We start from the raw sequence: 18537 nt of genomic DNA on the forward strand, positions 1-18537 counted from the left end.
TGGCGGCAGAGAGGAAAGGGATTTATTATTGGAGCCAGGGTGTGCGGAGGAGCCTAAGGGCAGCTGGACCTGTGTTGACGTCCCAAAGGGCGCGGAACCCGGGAAGCTCTGCCCGCGGAGGGTATTCCTCTCCTTCTGAAGACCACCTCAAAGCTCAACTTTACCAGCCACTCATGAGACCGCCCTGGGCTGAACTAAAATCTCACCATCTCAATTCGAGTTTCTGGGAATTGTCAGCTCCATTCGCTCTCATTTAAATCCAGCTTTTTTCACGAGGTGAATAACAGGGCAGTTGACAGTTCCCAAGTTTTGTGTGTCCAGTCCAGTCCTGGAGGAATTCTTCTGCTCCAAGTCCAGCGATCCCAGGAGGGGGCCCACTGGTCCAGTACGGCTCAGTACCCAGCTCTGGATCCACAAGCTGAGGCTGGAAGGAGTGGTCATGAAGAACTCAGCGTGAACGCACCTGGGTACGAATTCCCAGAGGTGTCCTGTCCCTCCACGGTACCAAGGACCCCTCCTTTGAGAAACTGCTTCACTGAAGGCGCAGATGGAGGGAGGGGTGGGCAACAGAGTTGAGAAGGGTTCTGGGGACACATGGCTCAGCCGGAGGAAGCAGGCTGGGGAGGGGCATTCAGAATGGCCAGATGACCTCGAGGGGAATGCCAAGCCTCAGCCCACTTTGCCTGTGGCTCCTGAGGATGGTCATGCTGTCAAGCTCAGAACAGTTGAGAAACTACCTTTCTGGGGCAGATTAGGGGACCAGCGGGCTTAGTTGCTGGTTTGCTGTGTGACCTATGACAAATTCTCTGGGCAGGCAGTCTGTGAAATGGGGACTCTAGTGTGATCAGAGACACAAGTGAATGAGAACTCTTTGAAATGTCTAAAGCACAGTGCCTAAGGCCTTCCCTGGCAAGATAAGGGGTCCCTGGTAGGCACTGTCCTATGGCATTAGGGCAGTAATTGGGCCAACCAAGCCTACAGTCCCGCAGCACCCTCTGTGGTGCTGGGCACTGCCTGCCCAACTCTACTCTTAGCCACAGGGTACCCTGGGAAAGTGTCAGGTGGTCTCATCCACCAAGAGTCATATAACATGGACATTTCAGGCCTGTGGCAGGGAGGGGACAAGGAGTGGTTTCTGCCAGGGAGGCCTCTCTGACTGCAGTTGCCTATGACAGGCTCCAGGTCTCAGGTCTCATAGAAATCCTGGCCTTGGGGGCTTAAGGCACAGCCAAAGGGGCCTCCCCTCTTCCCAAGTCTTTGCCCAGCCGCGATTGCCTAAGGCCTCTTTTTTTTTTATTTTGAGACAGAGTCTGGCTCTGTCCTCCAGGCTGGAGTGCAGTGGTGCGATCTTGGCTCACTGCAAACTCCGCCTCCTGGGTTCACACCATTCTCCTGCCTCAGCCACCCGAGTAGCTGGGACTACAGGCGCCCGCCACCACATCCGGCTAATTTTTTGTATTTTTAGTAGAGACGGGGTTTCACCGTGTTCACCAGGATGGTCTCCATCTCCTGACCTCGTGATCTGCCCGTCTCGGCCTCCCAAAGTGCTGGGATTACAGGCTTGAGCCACCGCGCCCGGCCTTTTTTTTTTTTTTTTTTTTTTTTGAGAGAGTCTCACTCTCGCCCAGGCTGGAGTGCAGTGGTGTGATCTTGGCTCACTGCAACCTCTGCCTCCTGGGTTCAAGCGATTCTCCTGCCTCAGTCCCCTGAGTAGTTGGGATTACAGGCACGTGCCACCACACCCAGCTAATTTTGTATTTTTTAGTGGAAACAGGGTTTCCCCATGTTAACCAGGCTGGTCTTGAACTCCTGGCCTCAAGTCATCCACCTGCCTCAGCCTTCCAAAGTGCTGGGATTGCAGGTGTGAGCCACCGTGCCCAACTCACTGAGGCCTCTCAATTCAGCCTGTCTATGCCAGGACCCTTCAGCTCACTGGGCAGAGATGCAGGGCCTGACCTCAAGCTCTTGTGCTGCAGAGTGAGGCTGTGAATCTGCCCCTGGCTGACTCGGCACAGTCTACACTGCCTGGGCACTGCCCCTGGCTTCCAACTTTTCTCGGATGCCCTTCCTTGGGCTCCAGGGCTGTGGCTGGGATCTGGGGGCAGATAAGACAGAGGCTGATACCATGGGAGTCAGAGAAGCAGGGCAGGGGGTAGCTTCCGCTCTGTCCAGGGACAGGAAGGCCAGCTCAGGAATCCATTTAGAACCAGTAACAGCCTGAGCTGGAAGGGCCTTTCTAGCCTTCTATTTCCCCTCTACAACCTGCAGACGGGAAGGCCATGGGACAGAAAGGAACTGGGCAGAGGTCACTCCCCACCCCATCTAGAGGGTCCCCATATGCTACCTTTCAGGGGCTGTGAAGTGGAGATGGTTGGAGGCTCCTGTCCTCCTGGTGCTGCAGCCCTTGGTGCTCAGACCTGCAGCAGGTCCCACTCCCTGAGGACATAATTCTCAGCTTGAGAGTCAGAACTCTTAGGGTCTCCCAGACGCCATCGGTGGCTCTGACCCTCTTTTATGAAAGCCTCCAAAGAGCAGCTGAGGCAGAGGACAGCATCCACCACCCTACTGAGCTCCTCATTGCAGGAGCTCAAAGACGATGACCTTGGTCAGAATGAAATGGTATTTAAGCACAAGCCAGTAGCTGTCGCCAGCCTGGGAATGTGCTGTATTGTCTGTCACTGGCAGCTCTGCATTACATCAAACTATTTCCTGAATATCCCAAGAAGTGCAAACAAAGCCTTGCAGGTTGAACATTGCATAAAATAGGCTTTGTGCTGGGCATGATGGCTCATGCCTGTAATCCCGGCACTTTGGGAGGCCGAGGTGGGCGGATCACCTGAGGTCGGGAGTTCGAGACCAGCCTGACCAACAAGGAGAAACCCCATCGCTATTAAAAATACAAAACTAGCCGGGCGTGGTGTGCATGCCTGTAATCCCAGCTACTCAGGAGGCTGAGGCAGGAGAATCACTTGAACCCAGAAGACGGAGGTTGCAGTGAGCCAAGATCATGCCACTACACTCCAGCCTGGGCAACAAGAGCAAAACTCCATCTCAAAAAAAAAAAACAAACAAACAAACAAAAAAAAAACACTTTGTGACTAAAGCCCATATGCAGCCGCCCCTGGGCACATATATGTGATTTTATGACTTTGGTACTGACTCAGCCTAACTGGACCCCAGATACAGGAGAAACCAAGGAGGACGGAGAACATAGGCACGGTCCTCGGTGCACTGTGTCCCATGTCATCCTCACATCAATCCCACGTCATAGGTACTGTCTGTTCCCATGTTACAGAGAAGGATACTAAGGCTTAGCAAAGGCAAGGCTTGCTCATGCTCGCCAAGCTTGGGAGTGGTGGAGAGTGAAGTGTAAGACTTCTCGGTTCAGGCCGGGCGTGGTGGCTCAAGCCTGTAATCCCAGCACTTTGGGAGGCCGAGACGGGCGAATCACGAGTTCAGGAGATCGAGACCATCCTGGCTAACACGGTGAAACCCCGTCTCTACTAAAATACAAAAAAAATTAGCCGGGCGAGGTGGCGGGCGCCTGTACTCCCAGCTACTCGGGAGGCTGAGGCAGGAGAATGGCGTGAACCCGGGAGGCGGGGCTTGCAGTGAGCTGAGATCCGGCCACTGCACTCCAGCCTGGGCAACAGAGCCAGACTCCGTCTCAAAAAAAAAAAAAAAAGACTTCTCGGTTCTACGGCCACTCTCCTTCCATCCATTGCTCCAGGTCCAGGGGCCCAGATGGCCTGATTCCCTGTGCCCCACAGCCTACCCTGCCATACCCCTCCTGCTGCTGCTTCCCCTGGCTTCCCCTCTTCAGAGAGAAGGCAGACCAGGAGATAGATCAGGCCTCAGGCTGCTGCTCAGTCCCACCCGTCCTAACCCCTGTGGGGATGAGATGGCAGCCTCCACAACATGTCCCTAAATGCCTCTGCCCCCCTGCCCCAGGTTCTCAGAGAAGAGGGAGAACTGTGGGGGCTGAGGAGTATCTGGGAGGGAGGGTGGGGTTTCTCCCCCCAGAGCCCCTCAGACGCAGGCACCCATCACCCTGCGGTCATTGCTTCTCTACCAGCTCCTGTTCAGCTGCTGCTGCTGCAGCCTCAGTTTCTCAGGGAGACTCTCCACCAGCTTGGAGGTGGGTGGGGGGAAACAGTGAGTACATTCCAGGCTGAGCCCTTCCCATGGGCAGCGAGGGCTTGGGAGGAACTTGAGTGACAAGAGTGTGAGGAAGGGAAGGTCAAGGCCATGGTAGGCACCATGTGGCAGGCACCAGGGATCGGGCATGGGGGAGCCTGTGGGGGCCAGTCAGAAGCACACTGCAGGGGGACAGCCTCCAGGACCCACTGCTGAGCTCTCAGCTCTGAGTCTCAAGCTTCCAGCACACTGCAGACCTTCTCGAGCTCAGTCCGCATCTCAGCCAGCTGTAAACCCATCTGCAAAGAAGCCTGGGATGTAGGAGGGTGGGGCTGCAGCATGTCTTGATCTGGGGCCTCCCCAAGAACTTTACTCTCCCTTGGATTCAGAGCTCCAGCCTCACAGGGGCCTTTCTAGGGATTGTGCTTCGCCCCAAAGAGGCCCCCATGGCGGTATCAGGTGCAGTGCTGACGAAACAGCACCAGGGGAGGGGGCAAGAGGGCTCACCTTCCCCTCCAAGCTGTGCAGGTGACTGAAGTCCAGAACACTTGCCCTGAACCCCTAATCCTTCACTTCCCTCTTTTACCCTGATTCCCACAGCGCTCCCCATACGGCTAGTACTGCCTAGCCCAGGAGCCCCTGAGCAGGCCTCACATCGCCCTCCATCTCCACATCCTTCCCAGGGTCCCCGTACAGGTTCCCTGCACAGGGCTAGGCCCGCAGAGCCTTGCTCCCCAACGCACTTGTTTCATCACCTCCATTGCTGAGTCCACCCTGCCAAGGAGTGATGCCTAGTCCCCTCTCAGGGCCACGCTGAGGTTGTACGAGGACAGGGCAGCTGGGGTTCCAGGCCTGGGATGAATCTAGGCTGAGTCCTCGGTGCTCAGTGGAGAACCCCCAACCCGATTCATTGGTTCCAACAAGCCAAGCTCCCTACACCATCCCCTGCCCTGCCCAGCCCAGGCCCTGTCTTCACTTCACATGGCCCCTGTCTCAGCTCCTCCAGCTCTTGGAAACAAGGGCCCAGTGTGGTCCCAGAGGGCCCTGTCCACATGGCAATGGGAGACCACAGCCAAGTTCTCTGCCTGGGAGGTCCCACTTCCATCCAGCCTGATCTCAGGGAAGGCAACCAGGGCTGCCCCACACTAGCTCTCACCGCTGGAGGGGGCTGTCCCAGCTCCACCCCAGTCTGCCCTTGAGCTCACCCATTGGCCTCTGGTAGAGTCCACACTGCAGACTCCAGTTCCTTGGCAGAACTGGGGTCCCACAGCTCCTGGGGTATGGGAGACAGAAACGATGCTGGGATGTGGCAGGGACAGTAGGACCCTGTCCCCTTGCCCCCACCCCGTTCTGTGCATCATTAGCTCCACCAAGGCCACTGGGTAACTCAGCTGGGGCACAGGCACAGTTCTATAGAGCTGGGGAGACTGTGACGCAGGGACAGTGACCCAGTGAGTAAACTGAACAGGGTCATAGGATTACTGAGTGTCAGAGCTTCCAGAGTCCCCCAGGCACCACACCCAAAGTACAGATGGAACCTGAGCCCCAGAGCAGTGAGGGGCTTGGCTAAGGCCACTGGCCAGTTTGTGGCAGAGCTGGGACTGGAATCTCCATTGGTGTTTGTGGAACCCCTGTCGCTTGACCAGCCAGTGAGGATTCCCAGTGGCTCCACCCACAGGCTGTGGGGCCGGAGGTGTGTGGGTGGGGCTTGGCTGGTGCCCACTCAGGTAAATACCTGTGTAGTACCCAGGAGAAGCCACAGTGGGCTGGGTGGTGCAGGGGTGAGGTGAGACCCACCTTCCCTTTGCAGACTCTGGAGCCTGGCCTGGGGTCTCTGCTGGGGTCTGCCCTGTGGGAAGAAGGCAGGTGGCTGCCCTCCCTTCAGGCTGGCAGGATTGTCCAGATTCTTTGTGTGTGTGTGTGTGAGAGAGAGTTTTTGCTCTTTTTTGCCCCGGCTGGAGTGCAATGGCATGATCTCGGCTCACTGCAACCTCTGTCTCCAGGGTTCCAGTGATTCTCCTGCCTCAGCCTCCCAAGTAGCTGGGATTACAGGCACTTGCCACCACGCCTGGTTAATTTTTTGTATTTTTAGTAGAGACAGGGTTTCACCATGTTGGCCAGGATGGTCTCAGTCTCTTGACCTCGTGATCCACCCACCTCAGCCTCCCAAAGTGCTGGGATTACAGGGATGAGCCACCGCGCCCGGCCAGGATTGTCCAGATCCTTATGTACCTGTCCTTGGGTGGGCAGGCTCAGGCCACCCTGACCTGGGGGCACCCAACCCTCACCCCTAGCAGCTGGTGCTGAGGGTTCTGGTGCCAGTGGCAGCCAAAGTCCTGCTCCTGCCCACAGGCACCCAGCTCAGGCTGGAGGGCAAGGCCCTTTCTGTTCATGGACAGATGGGCCATAGTAGCCCTGGAGGCCCCACACCCCCGGGCCTGAGCACCCTGGTACTCAGGGCCAGGGTGGGGAGCTTGGGACCCATTAAACACACAGGAAGCTGAGGCCCCATGAGAAGAGCTGTGGCTGTGGTACAGCCCGGGCCTCCACTTTATTGCACAAGTCCCTGACTTCAGGCTTGGGGAGGGCTCTAGGGTCCTCAGGAGGGGTTCTTTGGGGGCCCTGACAGTAGGTGGGGCCACCTCGCACCACCCCAAGCAGCCAGCTCCTGCCTACCTTTCGCCTCTGGATCCCAGCAGCCATCTGGTCGTTCTCCCTCTCCAGAGCCTGCATCCTGCTCCTGTGGCTGGCCAGGGAGGGGCAGGCTGCATTCCCATCTAGGGGCCCTGCTACCCCATCCTCTCATGCCTGCAGAAACCCTCACCCTGGTTCTTGGGTTTGGGCAGGTCCAGCCTGCAGAGGGGAGCGGATCTCCTCCTGGGCCCTGGCCTGCCCTCCCTGGCTGGCGTGTGGACTAGGGGCCTGGGGGCTCACTGGGTGGTGCCCACCCAGACTCACGGCAGCTCCTTCAGCACACAGTCTGGCCTCTCTGCAGCTGCGTGAGGGTCCTGTGGTTACATGATGGGAAAAGCAAGAGGGAGCAGCTGGGAGCCTGAGGTCCCAAGTCACACTCAAACCAAACCACCCAGCCAGGAAGGTAGCAGGAAGCAAATTGGAGGCGTTCTGGGTTGAACTGCATCCCCTGCAACAACAAAAAAATATACTGACGTCCCCAGTACCTCCTAATGAGACAGAATCGTTACAGAGGTAATCAGACTAAAATGAAGTCAATAGGCTGGGCTTTCATCCAAGGTGACCAGTGTCCTATACCAAGGGGAAATGTGGACACAGGCACACACACAGGGAGATGCCACACAGACATCCCTTGCCCAGGAGGAATGTCAAAGACTGCTGGCAAAGCACCAGAAGCTGGGGGCAAGGCCTACAACAGACCCTCCCTCACAGCCCTCAGGAGGAACCAACCCTGCCGACACCCTGACGTGAACTTCAGTCTCCAGAACCAAGAGACGATGAATGCCTGCCATTGAAGCTAGCATCTTCAGCACTTTATTACCACAACCCTAGCAAACTCACACAGGGTAAGTGGGATCCAGCCCCATGTGGCAGCTCTCTGGCCCCAAAAGGACCCTGATTTTGAGCAGAACTTTCTCCTCAAAGCGGCCACACCGCAGCACCAGGAAGTGTGCAATCAGTGGCTAATGCTTCATGACTGAATACCATGTGTTTTCACATGCTTGTCAAATGTCACCCTTTTAGGCACCCATTCAGGGAAGATAACTGTTATTTTCACTTTTACAGATAAGGCCCAGAGAGGCAGAGTAACTGCCCAAGGTCACACAGCTAGTATATTGTGGAGCCAAGATTTAAACCCACAATCTTAGCCACTAATCTGGGGACAGTGCAGACTACTGAATCCTGGGATTGAAGACAGACTGAGGTAGAGACCCAGAGAGGGTCAGGTGGAGGAGCTTGAGGCTGGGGATGGGACTGGAGGTGGAGCGTACCAGAGGCCCTGGGAGCACTGGGCGGCAAGCCCTCAAACCCCCTGGCCATCTGGACGTTCATGTAATATGGCTTCATCCAGACCCTATCCAGCTGCTGCCCCATCTCTGAGAGCCTCGCCCTGCTGGAAGCGTGCTGCTAGTCTGGTCCATCAGCCACTCTGCACAGGACCCCTGCCTAGGACCCAGGGTCTGCATTTTAGGCCATCCTCACTGGATAGGCCCAGAGCCCAGGGTCCCCATCTGCCCGTAGATGAATCCTGGGTTGGCCTTCTAGGGGTCCAGGGAGGGAGCAGAAATGGCCTGGGCAGTCTCTGAGGGGCTGGAAGGCCCTACACATGGGGCCCAAATTGGCACTGGCTTATGCATCATGTGCAGGCTAAGTGCATCTGGCTCACCTAGCACCACTTCCTGCTAGGAGACGAATCTGCCGAGGGCCCAGCCCTCTGTCACTCCACTACCTTCTCACTGACACCGTCCATTGCAGATCCTCAGACTTGACCAAAGAATATAGCTCATCCAGGCCCTGAGGATATATCCTCTGACCCTCAAGGGTCTGGTTTGAGAAATAGACAAAAAACAAAAAAAAAACCTGAGCTTTTCTTCCGTACAAATATAAAATGGCAGACTACACTTCTGATTTTAGGAACAGCCCCCTCTGAGCACAGCTGTGTACCTGTTTGAGCTACACTGATTTAGACCAACTCAGCCTTTTCTGAGGCCCAAGTCCAGCTAAACTTTATCTCCTTTTCCTTCCACTGCGATCAGCACATCAGCTTCGGTCGGGGGTCTTGTGGCAGTGTGTGGATCCCACCTGGGGTCCTTAGAACACTACTTCCCTATGGCTTCCAGGCACCTCATTGCAATCATAATGGCTAACGTCTGTCTCTCTCTCTGTGTCTCTGTGTGCATATCTGGGGGTGTCTGCACATGTCTGATATGTATCTTGGGGGGGTGTATGTGCATGCATGTCTGTGTGTCTGTCTGCCCATGCATACATACACTTGCCCAGGAGACTTACGGATGCTGACCAGGAGAAGGCAGCCACCAAGCTGGAGTTGAGTCAGATAGACAGAAGCTGGGACATCTAAACCCTAGATGTGGCCCCTGTCCCATGTCCATAGTAACCCCTGCACCCACTCTCCTCCTCATTTGGATCAGGGACTATTTACAACACTCCTCACCTGTCTCTCTGGGTGTATGCGCATGCAGTTTCCTCTTGCTGAAATGCCCTTCATTCCCTCTCTCCTCCTGGAAATGCCTGTCTATCCTGTGTGAGGGTTCAGAGGCTCAGAAACCCCTTCTCTGGGAGGGACTCTCCTATCTGCCACCCCTTAACCAACTCCCATTGTGCCTCTTCCCTCATCTGGCACATTAAATTATCATTGCTTACAAAATAGGCACAGTGGCTCATGCCTGTAGTCTCAGCACTTTGGGAGGCCAAGGTGGGAGAACTGCTTGAGGTCAGGAGTTCGAGACCAGCCTGGGCAATGTAGTGAGACCCCCCCCATCTCTACAAACAAAAACAAAAACAAACTTAGCCAGGCAAGGTGATGCGTGCCTGCAGTCCCAGCTACCTGAGGCAGAAGGATCGCTTGAGTCCAGGAGTTCGAGGCTGCAGTGAGCTATGATTGCACCACTGCACTTCAGTCTGGGTGACAGAGACTGTGATGCAATCAATCAATCAATTATAAATCAACCAATAATAAATAAATAATTGCTTGCTCAATTACCGGGTGCCCGCAAACCATAAGCTGTTGAGGACAAGGAGTGATCTGATTTGACATTGCTTCTGCACACAGAAGAGGGCCAAGCATGTAGCAGATGCTCAATAAATGCATGCTGAACACATGGATGGAGAATGATGAGGCATGATGAGGAAGAGCCAGAAAATGGGAAGGAAGTATAGGATCAAGATGGGGGCATCCTAACGAGGGGGTAAGAGATTAGTTGGTTTGTATGGGAAAGACTGGGCAGTGGGGAAGACAATGGGGAGAACAGGGTTGTGGGGGGTGGAGAAGAAGGAGAGAGACAGAGAGTGCCCACCTGGGGAGGCCAGGTCCCACTCTGCCTCTGGAGTCTCTGCAATTCCTCCTCTTTAAATTTCAGGGCAACTGCCACCTGGTGCCAGCGTGTCCTCCAGTACTCAGCCATCTCCTCATGAAGCCTGGGATGTGATTCTTGTGCTTCTAGCTGTTTCCTGAGGGGCACTGGTACCTCCGGGACCTGGAGTGTACTGGAAGAAATGGGGCAGTCCAGGTATAGCATGGACCCCAGATCACCCCCACCCCACTCCCTTTCAATGATTATTATGTCTTATGAGCTAGGACAGGGAGTGGGGCAGAGATGCCTCTTTCATGGCTCCCTGAACACACAGAACCCCTCTGTACTGGGCACTTCCACTCTCCAGCACCCTGACTTGCACCCAGCAGCTAAGGTCATCTCACCCCCACCTCCCACCTGCCCCTGGGCCAGCAGGAGGGGCTTGGCCATGTGTAGGCGAGACAGGACTTCTTGAAGCTGAAAGATTTCCCACCCCATAAGAGTCAGAATGTGAAAACCAGGAGCGCTGATACCTGGGGAAGGAAGACTGGCTCTGGTCAAGTGATTCCGGGTTTAGGGCTCTGGGCCATTCCCCCTCAGCCAGCTGGTGACAGAGGCTGGCCCACCGCCTGCTGAGAGGGCCATCTCACCCATGGTGAGAACAGAGCACCCACCCCAGCCTGGCTTGGACAGTCTGAGGATGGGCCCAAGCAGCCACCTACCAGGCCTCTTGGCCCGGGGCCACACCCACTACTGCTAGCAGCACCACCTTCTCCAGAAGTAGCCAGGTGCGCTCTGCCTCCAGGGCCTGCACACAGTCCCCCAACACCATCTGCTCTCCCTACAGATGCTGCAAATGCTCCAAGCAGGCCCCCAGTTGCTGGGAGCTCCGGCCCAGCTCTTCTGAGTCTCTTGTTCACCTGGGGAGACCTCTACCCCACCCAGTTGTGGCTCAGCCTCCACCAGGGTTGTGGGGCTCCAGCCTTTACCCATGCAGCCCCTTCTCCTCAGAGGCCCCAAACTCCACTTCATCTGGGTCTCAGCCCTTCCAGGAGGCCTCTCTAACCACCCTAGCCCGCAGTCTCCTCTACACTCCAGGCGCTGACTCTGAACCAGCGCCTGGCTGCACACTAGCAGGGGGGCCAGTTATGTGAGGACGAGGATGGTGCTCTCTGGAGTCTCACTGTGTGGACGCGCTGCTAGAATCTGTCTCTCCTTGTCATTCTCCTTTCCTCTGTGCCCCTAGATCCCCTCGCCCTACATTGGAATCCCCCAGGAATGGGGCCCAGGCTCCCTTGCCTCTGCCCCCTGGTACAGATGGGCATGGCCTGGATCAGCTAATGCCCAGATTCCCTTTCCTGTGGGGCTGCCCCTGCCAGCTGTCTTGACCAACCTCAGTGAGCATCAGTAACTGTTCCTGCAGATGGACTGTGTCCTGAGCCTGGGCAGGGGTCTCAGCTGCTGGCATGGAGACTCTGTCTGGGTCCCAAAGCTCCTGGGCCCTGCCTCCATCCCAGCTCTGCTCTTGGATCTGCAGGCCTGGCACCAGCATCTCCTGTGGATACACTTGGTCCAGAATCCTGGGGTCTCCTTCCAGCTTCCAGACCACACTGGGGTAGTCTAGGCAGACCCTTGATGCCTCAGGGCATGTTGTGGCAGGGTCCTGGCCCCAACTCAAGTTATGACTCTGAACAAGCTCTCCTCTGCCCTCTGGTCTCAGTTTCCCATCTGAACCAGGAGGGAAGTCACTGAATGATCCCAGGGTATTCCCAAATGTTGGAAGAGGATCCCTCTCTGGGCTGGACTAAGCCCCTGTGCTGCCCTCCTTCTCCAGATAATGCTCCAATAATGAGGACCAGAGAATAAAGTGTAGGGCAGGGTCAAAGGTATGGCAGGGCCAGTGCTCACGGCCTGCCATGCACCCACTTGGGGTATCCCCGGGCTGGGCTCTGGGCCAAGAGGCTGTGGGTCATCTGGTCCAAACGCCACTGGGCCTTTTCCACTTCTGTCTGCAGCAGCAGGATCCTGTGGGTAGAAGGGACTGTCTGCCTGTTCCCTGCCACCTTACCCCTCCCCCACAGCCCAGCCCCACTCACTTGTCTTCTATGTCCTGGTCTGGCCTCCTCCACTCAGCCTGTCCCTGGGATCCCTGCCTTTGGTGCCTCTCCTGCTCCAGGCAGGCCAGGGAGCACTCCACCTGCTGGGAGGAGGCTGAGTGGGAGGGTCAAAGGCAGCACAGAGCCTCGGATAGGTAGGCGTAGCTTCCCTGCCTCCCACCAGGCAGGGCAGTGTCTGCAGCCTCTGATAACACAGGCGGACTGGCAGCCAACAGCCCAGCTGACAGCCCAGCATGGACCCGTGCCCTGGGGCCCTGAGGGGCTGCTTTCGGCTGTTATCTATCACGACACGCTCCAGCTGTGCATCCTCTGCCTCCAGCTGGGCCCGAGATACACTGCCTCTCCAGCTGCTCTCCAGCTGCTGACCGGTTTCAGGGTGGAGGCCAGCAGAACTGCTGTGGCATGCTAAAGGGCGGGCAGACATGAGGTTGTCAACTAGGTCCCAAGGGTCCCCCAGGCCTAGTAAGGGAGCAGTGGCTCCAGGAGGGCCAGCTGTGAGCTAAGACACGGAGTCACTGAAGGCTTGGGTAACTGGGCCATCACACGGTCCCTTTCCCTCACACGAGGTAGGGATGCTGGTAATCTTCCCAAGAACCCTCAGCCTGCACAGTCATCTCCCCCTCTCTGGGGATCGCCTGTTTCACTTGGAGAGATTGCGCTTCTAAGGAAGCTCTTCAGTCTATGGAGCTAAAACCAGCCCCTCCCTCCCTCAGATTCTCCCTGGGGGGCCACAGGGACCCTGGCCCTTCCTTCACCTCCAGCGCTGTCCCTAGCCACCCCGAGCATATGCCTCCCAGGCAACACCCTGCACCCTTCCAGGGGTACCATTCAGAGACACCTCTGTTCAACACCGCAGCCTTGCTGGGGACTCCATTTCCCTTCCTCTGGGTGCCCCAGACCCCGGCAGGCCTCCCTGAGAATATGGCACCAGATGTTGACACTGGCTCTGCGCATCCTGGAGCTTTCAGCCTGCTAAGGAGATCTTGGTAGCTCAGGGGACCTCCTTTCAGCTACAGAAAGCCCAGGAAGAAGGAGTGGGGGAGGACAGGGCCTCACTTTCTGCTTTAGGACCAGCTGAGTCCCAGCTCACGCTCTCGCCTCTGCAGCACAAGGGCTTGCTCCCAAAGGGCCTCCAGCACTGCCCGAAGATGGTTGGCCAGCTCGGCCCTCTGCCGCCTGCTTTCTGCCAGCTGCTCCCACTGGTCCTTCTCTGACTGCCTCCAGTCCTGCTCAGGGGCCCTGTCGGAGCACCTGCCAGGGAGAGCGGAGCCAGACTTCAGCCCGGGGCCAAGGGAGCTGCCGTGCCCAACTTCCCTATGCTCACCTGCACCCTTCAGTGGGGCTTGGTGGGCAGACATGGTCCAATGCCCCAAGGAAATAGGAGCTCTGGAGACAGCGGGCAGGGCTGGGCATCAAGTCCATAGGCTCTGCCTCAGTGGGCCCTGAGAGCAGGACAGATCGGGGCAGTCCTGGCTTCCCAAAGCACCAGGCTCTGAGGCCTCTTCTCAGACTCAGAATTGAGGCAGTGTGGCTGAGCACGCACTAAAACCCTTCAACCCTGATCCTCTGGCCCGAAAGTCTCCTGGTGATTGGAACTTCACTAAACACCAGCCTCAACTCCACTAAAGAGTTCTCAATTCCCTATGGTTTCCATGAGCTGTGGGTGCTGCCAGGGGTGGCCACTTGCTAAATAAACACAAACCCCATTATCCTCACAGCAGCAGGTCTGGGGAGGTGCAGCAGGCACTCCTGAAGGGAAGCCAGTGCCCAAGTTTGGCAGGGAGTCCCGTGAGGAGCTGCAATTCCCACCCAACACCGTCTGCACCAGAGCCCCATTCCCCCTTCCAGTGTGGGAGTCTGGAAATGGCAGGGAAGCATTTGGGGGACCCCACAGTTTAGCTATGATGTGGGTGTCAGAGCCTTTAAGTCAAGTCACTGCTCAGGTACCTCTCTGCCTTCCATAGCTTCAGCTGTAAGATGGAGGCCCTGACGGATCTCTCACCCACCAGCTTGGTGAGGGAGGTCAGAGGGTAGACAGGGGCTGTTCTGCCACTGTTGCCATCCCTACAACCCTCACCATCACCCTCCTCACCTCTAGGGTCTGGGCCCAAGTCCACTGCCTCCCGACTCCCAACCCTGGGCATGAGGCACCCTGCCCAGGCTCTGAAAGTACACAGGCGTTGTCTTCACCTAAGCAGTGGGTACACCTGGCACCTCTACCACCCCCACCCTGACCTCCCCACTCCTCACATTCCCAGGCCTTCTCCACTCAGGATGGCACCATCGCCCACCAGGCCTTCTCCCCACTGGACAGCTTGACTCTCCTCTCCCCTTACTCCAGGCCCAGGCTCCTGCAGCCCCTCCAAAATTGCCTCCCCTCCAAAATATCACTGCCACACAAGGCTTCTCTAAGATGGACCATGAAGACTGGCCCTGCCCCCACCTCCCGTACTGGGCACTGTTCCCACAATGCCACTGTGCCTAGGCACTGTCTTGCCAGTCAGTAGTGACGGGTTTTCCATGGCAGCCCCCTGCCCTTAGTGAGAACCTGTGCTGTGCCCAGCTTGGTCTGGGAGGGGCTCACTGTCCACAGAATGGAGTGCACATGCAGGCCAGATTGTCCTGAGCAGGGGGGCAGGCCAGGGCAGCCCCAGGAAGGCTTTCCAGGGAGGTGACCCTGGGGCCAAGGCTCAGAGGTGAATCAACTGCCTCCAGAGAAGTCACAGTCAGATGAGGCAGACAGAGGAGAGAGTAAGGACAATAGGACAAGGAGGGCATCAGAGCAGCTGGGCCTGGCAGGCAGTGAGCTGAGCCCTAAGCTCGGTGGAAGTGGAGGTGGGGGGCAAAAGGGAGACCAAGAGGGGTGAGAAGAGCTGTGGGGTTTGGGAGGATGCAGGGCAGCGGCACCTCCCCAGGTGCCCTTGAGATATGCTGCAGTCCTCACCTCCACAGAGGCTGAGGACTGAGACAGGAGCTTGGGCCTGAGGGGCAGTGGAGGTGCAGCAAGCCTCTTCTGGGGTGGGGATGGGAGAGGAGGAGTTACCCAAACCTCACCTGGGGGCACATCTTTCTCCAAGTGTCTGAAAGCTGTGAAAGCCACAAAAGAATGAAACTCTAAGGGTAGAATGCCAGGCAGGATGGCCTCCAGGCTGCAAAGTGTGGAGAGGGAGAGAGCTGGGAGATAGCTTCTTTTCCACCTCAGAAAAAGAGAGTTGCTTCGTGACTGGGAGGCAGGGACTCCTGGATTCTTAATGATAGGCAGTTTGGTAGGAAGGTGACTAACTTACCCCATCAGAGCCTGGAGCTCAGGGAAGGGCTGGGGACAGGAGCTTCTCTGAGAACATCCATTCCTCAGGGCTGGTATCCTGGAGCCATGGAAACTCAGGCAACACTTAAGTGGTGGGAGGAGGAGACACCACAGAGGCCTCCCACCTCATCTGAGCTGATGAAACCCTGGGATGGAACCTGGCTAGTGTGGCTGAGGCCATGGGGACCAGGCAGGAATGGCATCTCAGACAGCCTGGGATTTTTCAAAATCTTCAGCTTTTGAGGTAGGACCTTATGGGGCAGGACCTCAGCAGCTGATCTGGGTCACCCCCCTGTACACCTAAGCGGCTCCTGACTTTCTTTTTTGAGATGGAGTTTCGCTGTTTTGCCCAGGCCGCAGTGAAGTGGCCTGATCTCGGCTCACTGCAATCTCTGCCCCCCGGGTTCAAGTGATTCTCCCACCTCAGCCTCCCCAGCAGCTGGGACTACAGGCGCGTGCCACCACGTCCAGCTAATTTTTGTATTTTTAGCAGAAATGGGGTTTCGCCATGTTGGCCGGGCTGGTCTCGAACTCCTGACCTCAGGTGATCCATCCACTTCAGCCTCCCAAAGTACTGGGATTACAGGCGTGAACAACTGTGCCTGGCAGATTTTTTTTATTGTTTTTTGAGACAGGGTCTCGCTCTGTCGCCCAGGCTGGAGTGCGGTGGTGTGATCACAGCTCATTGCAATCTCAACCCCCTGAGATCAAGCGATCCTCCTGCTTCAGTCCGCTGCAAGGGGCTGGAACTACAGGCACGCGCCACCAAGTCCGGCTAATTTTTGTAATTTTTTGGAAGGGGACCTAGTTTTGAATTAGCGTCTATTGTTTACTTCCGGTAGCCGTGGTGGAGCTGGCAGAGATTTGGGGGATACTAAACACCCCTACAAATCATGCTGTGAGATCCCCCGTTTCAGGGAGAGCCGCTGGCGAAGGACTTGAAGCACAGTCGCAGCTTGGAAGGGGGGCCCCCCTGCGACAGCGTCCCGCGTCAGGGGCGGGCCCAGCCCCGCGGGGGAGTGGGTATGGGCTGGGCAGCGGCTGGCCGGCCGGTGGGGAGCCCCACGGTGGTGGGGAAACCCTTGGCGCCCCCGCGGAGCGGTCCCGAAGAGGGGGCGGTGCCTGGAGGGATGGTCCGCCCCGACTGAGGGTTTCTAGCCGTCGCGTGGCGTGGGGACAATTAGGCGCCACGCCCTGTCGCTCTGCTGCACGACGCTCGCCAGGCCGGGGACGCCACTCCCAGACCGGGAGGGACGCGCACGCTCACAGTGAGGTCTCTCAAAAGAGCCCCACCTCAGTTTTCTCATCTGCAAAGTAGGGCCTCGTAATCCTGCCCGACCTGGCGCGGGACAGTAGGTGTCAGGGATTTTGGTGACCTCACGCTCGAGGCCTCTGCCAAACGGGGCTGTCCAGTGGCCCGGAGATGCGGCTGGCGGGGGTTTTGTCTGGCGGGGGAGTCTTAACGGAGAGGCCACGCAGGCTGGCAGGAAGCTGCTCCACCGGAGGGGGCTCAAGGAGAGGGGATCTCCTCCCCGCCAGACCCCGGCCCCGCCGACAGGCCCCGCCAGAGTAGCACTAGGGTGTCTTCCCAGCAACTGCCCCGCACGCACTGGCTAGCTGGGAGCCCCACCACGGCTTTCGAAAAACCCGCACACACCAAGACAATGTGTCGTTCGCTCGTTTCGCGCAAGCGGAGTCGCGTCCGCCTTCCCGAGCCCCAGCGCACAGACCTCAGGCCGCTCTCGCGCTCTCCGGGGCCCCGAGAACAATGCCCGTCCTCTCCGCGCGCAGAAGGGAGTTGGCGGACCACGCGGGGTCGGGGCGACGGAGCGGGCCCAGCCCCGCGGCCGGGTCGGGGCCCCACGTCTCGGCTCTGAGAGCCCAGCCGGCCCGGGCCGCGCACCTGTCAGGTCGGGGAACCTACGTGCGCCGCGACACGGCGGGAGGCGGGCCGGGCCGGGCCCGTCCCCTCGACCCTCCCGGAACTAGTCTCCGAGGCCGCGGCGCCCACCGGAGCGGAGAGGGCTGGTGTCCCGGAGCCTTCGAGTCGGGGGCTAGAGCGGCCAGGCCTCCGAGCCGGGTCGAGCCGGGGCTCGCGACGCCTGCGTCACGCGAGGGGGCGGGGCCGCCACGGGCGGAGGTCGCAGCCGGAAGCGGAAGAAGTGCTCGGAGCGGGGAGTGGGGCCTAGCTGCAGCCGGATCCTGGGAGACGGTAAGTGTGGGCTGGGGCCCGCGGCGGCGACAGCGGTGGCGGCGGCCGGGGGTGAGTCGGCGGGGCAGGCGCGCTGGTGCCATTCGGTCTCGGCTTACTCCCTTTCTTTCTGCTCTTCGGCCCACCTCGGGCCGCAGCCTCGACCTCTCACCCCTGACCCGCTGCTTCTGCCCCGGAGGGCGGTCACTGCGGACCCTGACCTCGATTCCACGGTGTTGAAGGCGGAGCCTGAACGGTCTCTGGGGCCCCTCAAGAGTCCAGTTTAGGCTTTGTGCCTGCCCGCGGAATGGGGTCGGGTCCGACGTGGAATAGCCAGAGACCCTTCAGACACCTCCCCTACCCCTGGCTTCAGACTTGGTCCACAGACGACTCCTCCCTTGGCGGCCTGGAGTTTGATTCTGGCCCAGTTCGGCTTTGCCTCTGCCCCCGGGTTTCCCCTCGGCGCCACTGGTGGCGGTTACAGGAGAGGGGACTCTGAGACCCCTGGGACCTGGCGCGGCAGGAAGGGACGCGAACTATAGCGCAGGCCCCCTTGTGTGTTTTGTTGTGGTGATGGAGCCGCTCCAGCCCGGGGGATGGGCTAGGCCAAGCTGACAGTACAAATCCCCTGGCTGCTCCTCCGTCCTGCTGGGAGTCTCTAGCTTTAGTTCCGGGTGTGGGTGCCCTGATGTGGAGCTGGGGTGGAAATTGCCTGAACCAGGCCCCCAGCAGAGGCGGAGTTGGCGGCCTTCCAGCTTCCCTCCTTGATGTCCTTGAAAA

At 58.0% G+C, this 18537-nt stretch overlaps 2 protein-coding genes across 3 annotated transcripts in view; one reads left to right on the top strand and one right to left on the bottom strand.

Annotated features, from left to right (window-relative positions):
• Nucleotides 1-18537, bottom strand: part of LOC126959305 (uncharacterized) — a 22307-nt gene continuing 3770 nt past the window's right edge. The window contains exons 5-11 of the mRNA XM_050798190.1: nucleotides 17877-18053; nucleotides 17636-17755; nucleotides 17297-17551; nucleotides 12239-12339; nucleotides 12069-12167; nucleotides 10146-10335; nucleotides 1-424 (exon numbers count right to left, since the gene is read on the bottom strand). Coding sequence (XP_050654147.1) covers nucleotides 254-424; nucleotides 10146-10335; nucleotides 12069-12167; nucleotides 12239-12339; nucleotides 17297-17551; nucleotides 17636-17755; nucleotides 17877-18053 — 1113 coding nt within the window. The 3' untranslated portion in view covers nucleotides 1-253. The remainder of the gene's footprint in view (nucleotides 425-10145; nucleotides 10336-12068; nucleotides 12168-12238; nucleotides 12340-17296; nucleotides 17552-17635; nucleotides 17756-17876; nucleotides 18054-18537) is intronic.
• CLK3 (CDC like kinase 3) overlaps nucleotides 16618-18537 on the top strand; it is a 15507-nt gene continuing 13587 nt past the window's right edge. The window contains exon 1 of one of the 2 annotated variants that reach the window (XM_050799845.1): nucleotides 16618-17778. In XM_050799845.1, coding sequence (XP_050655802.1) covers nucleotides 17335-17778 — 444 coding nt within the window. In that variant the 5' untranslated portion in view covers nucleotides 16618-17334. Of the gene's footprint in view, nucleotides 17830-18537 lie in introns of both variants that reach the window. The other variant, XM_050799846.1, reaches the window with a different exon arrangement.

Source organism: Macaca thibetana, chromosome 7, assembly GCF_024542745.1.
Source record: "Macaca thibetana thibetana isolate TM-01 chromosome 7, ASM2454274v1, whole genome shotgun sequence".
NCBI lineage: Eukaryota > Metazoa > Chordata > Mammalia > Primates > Cercopithecidae > Macaca > Macaca thibetana.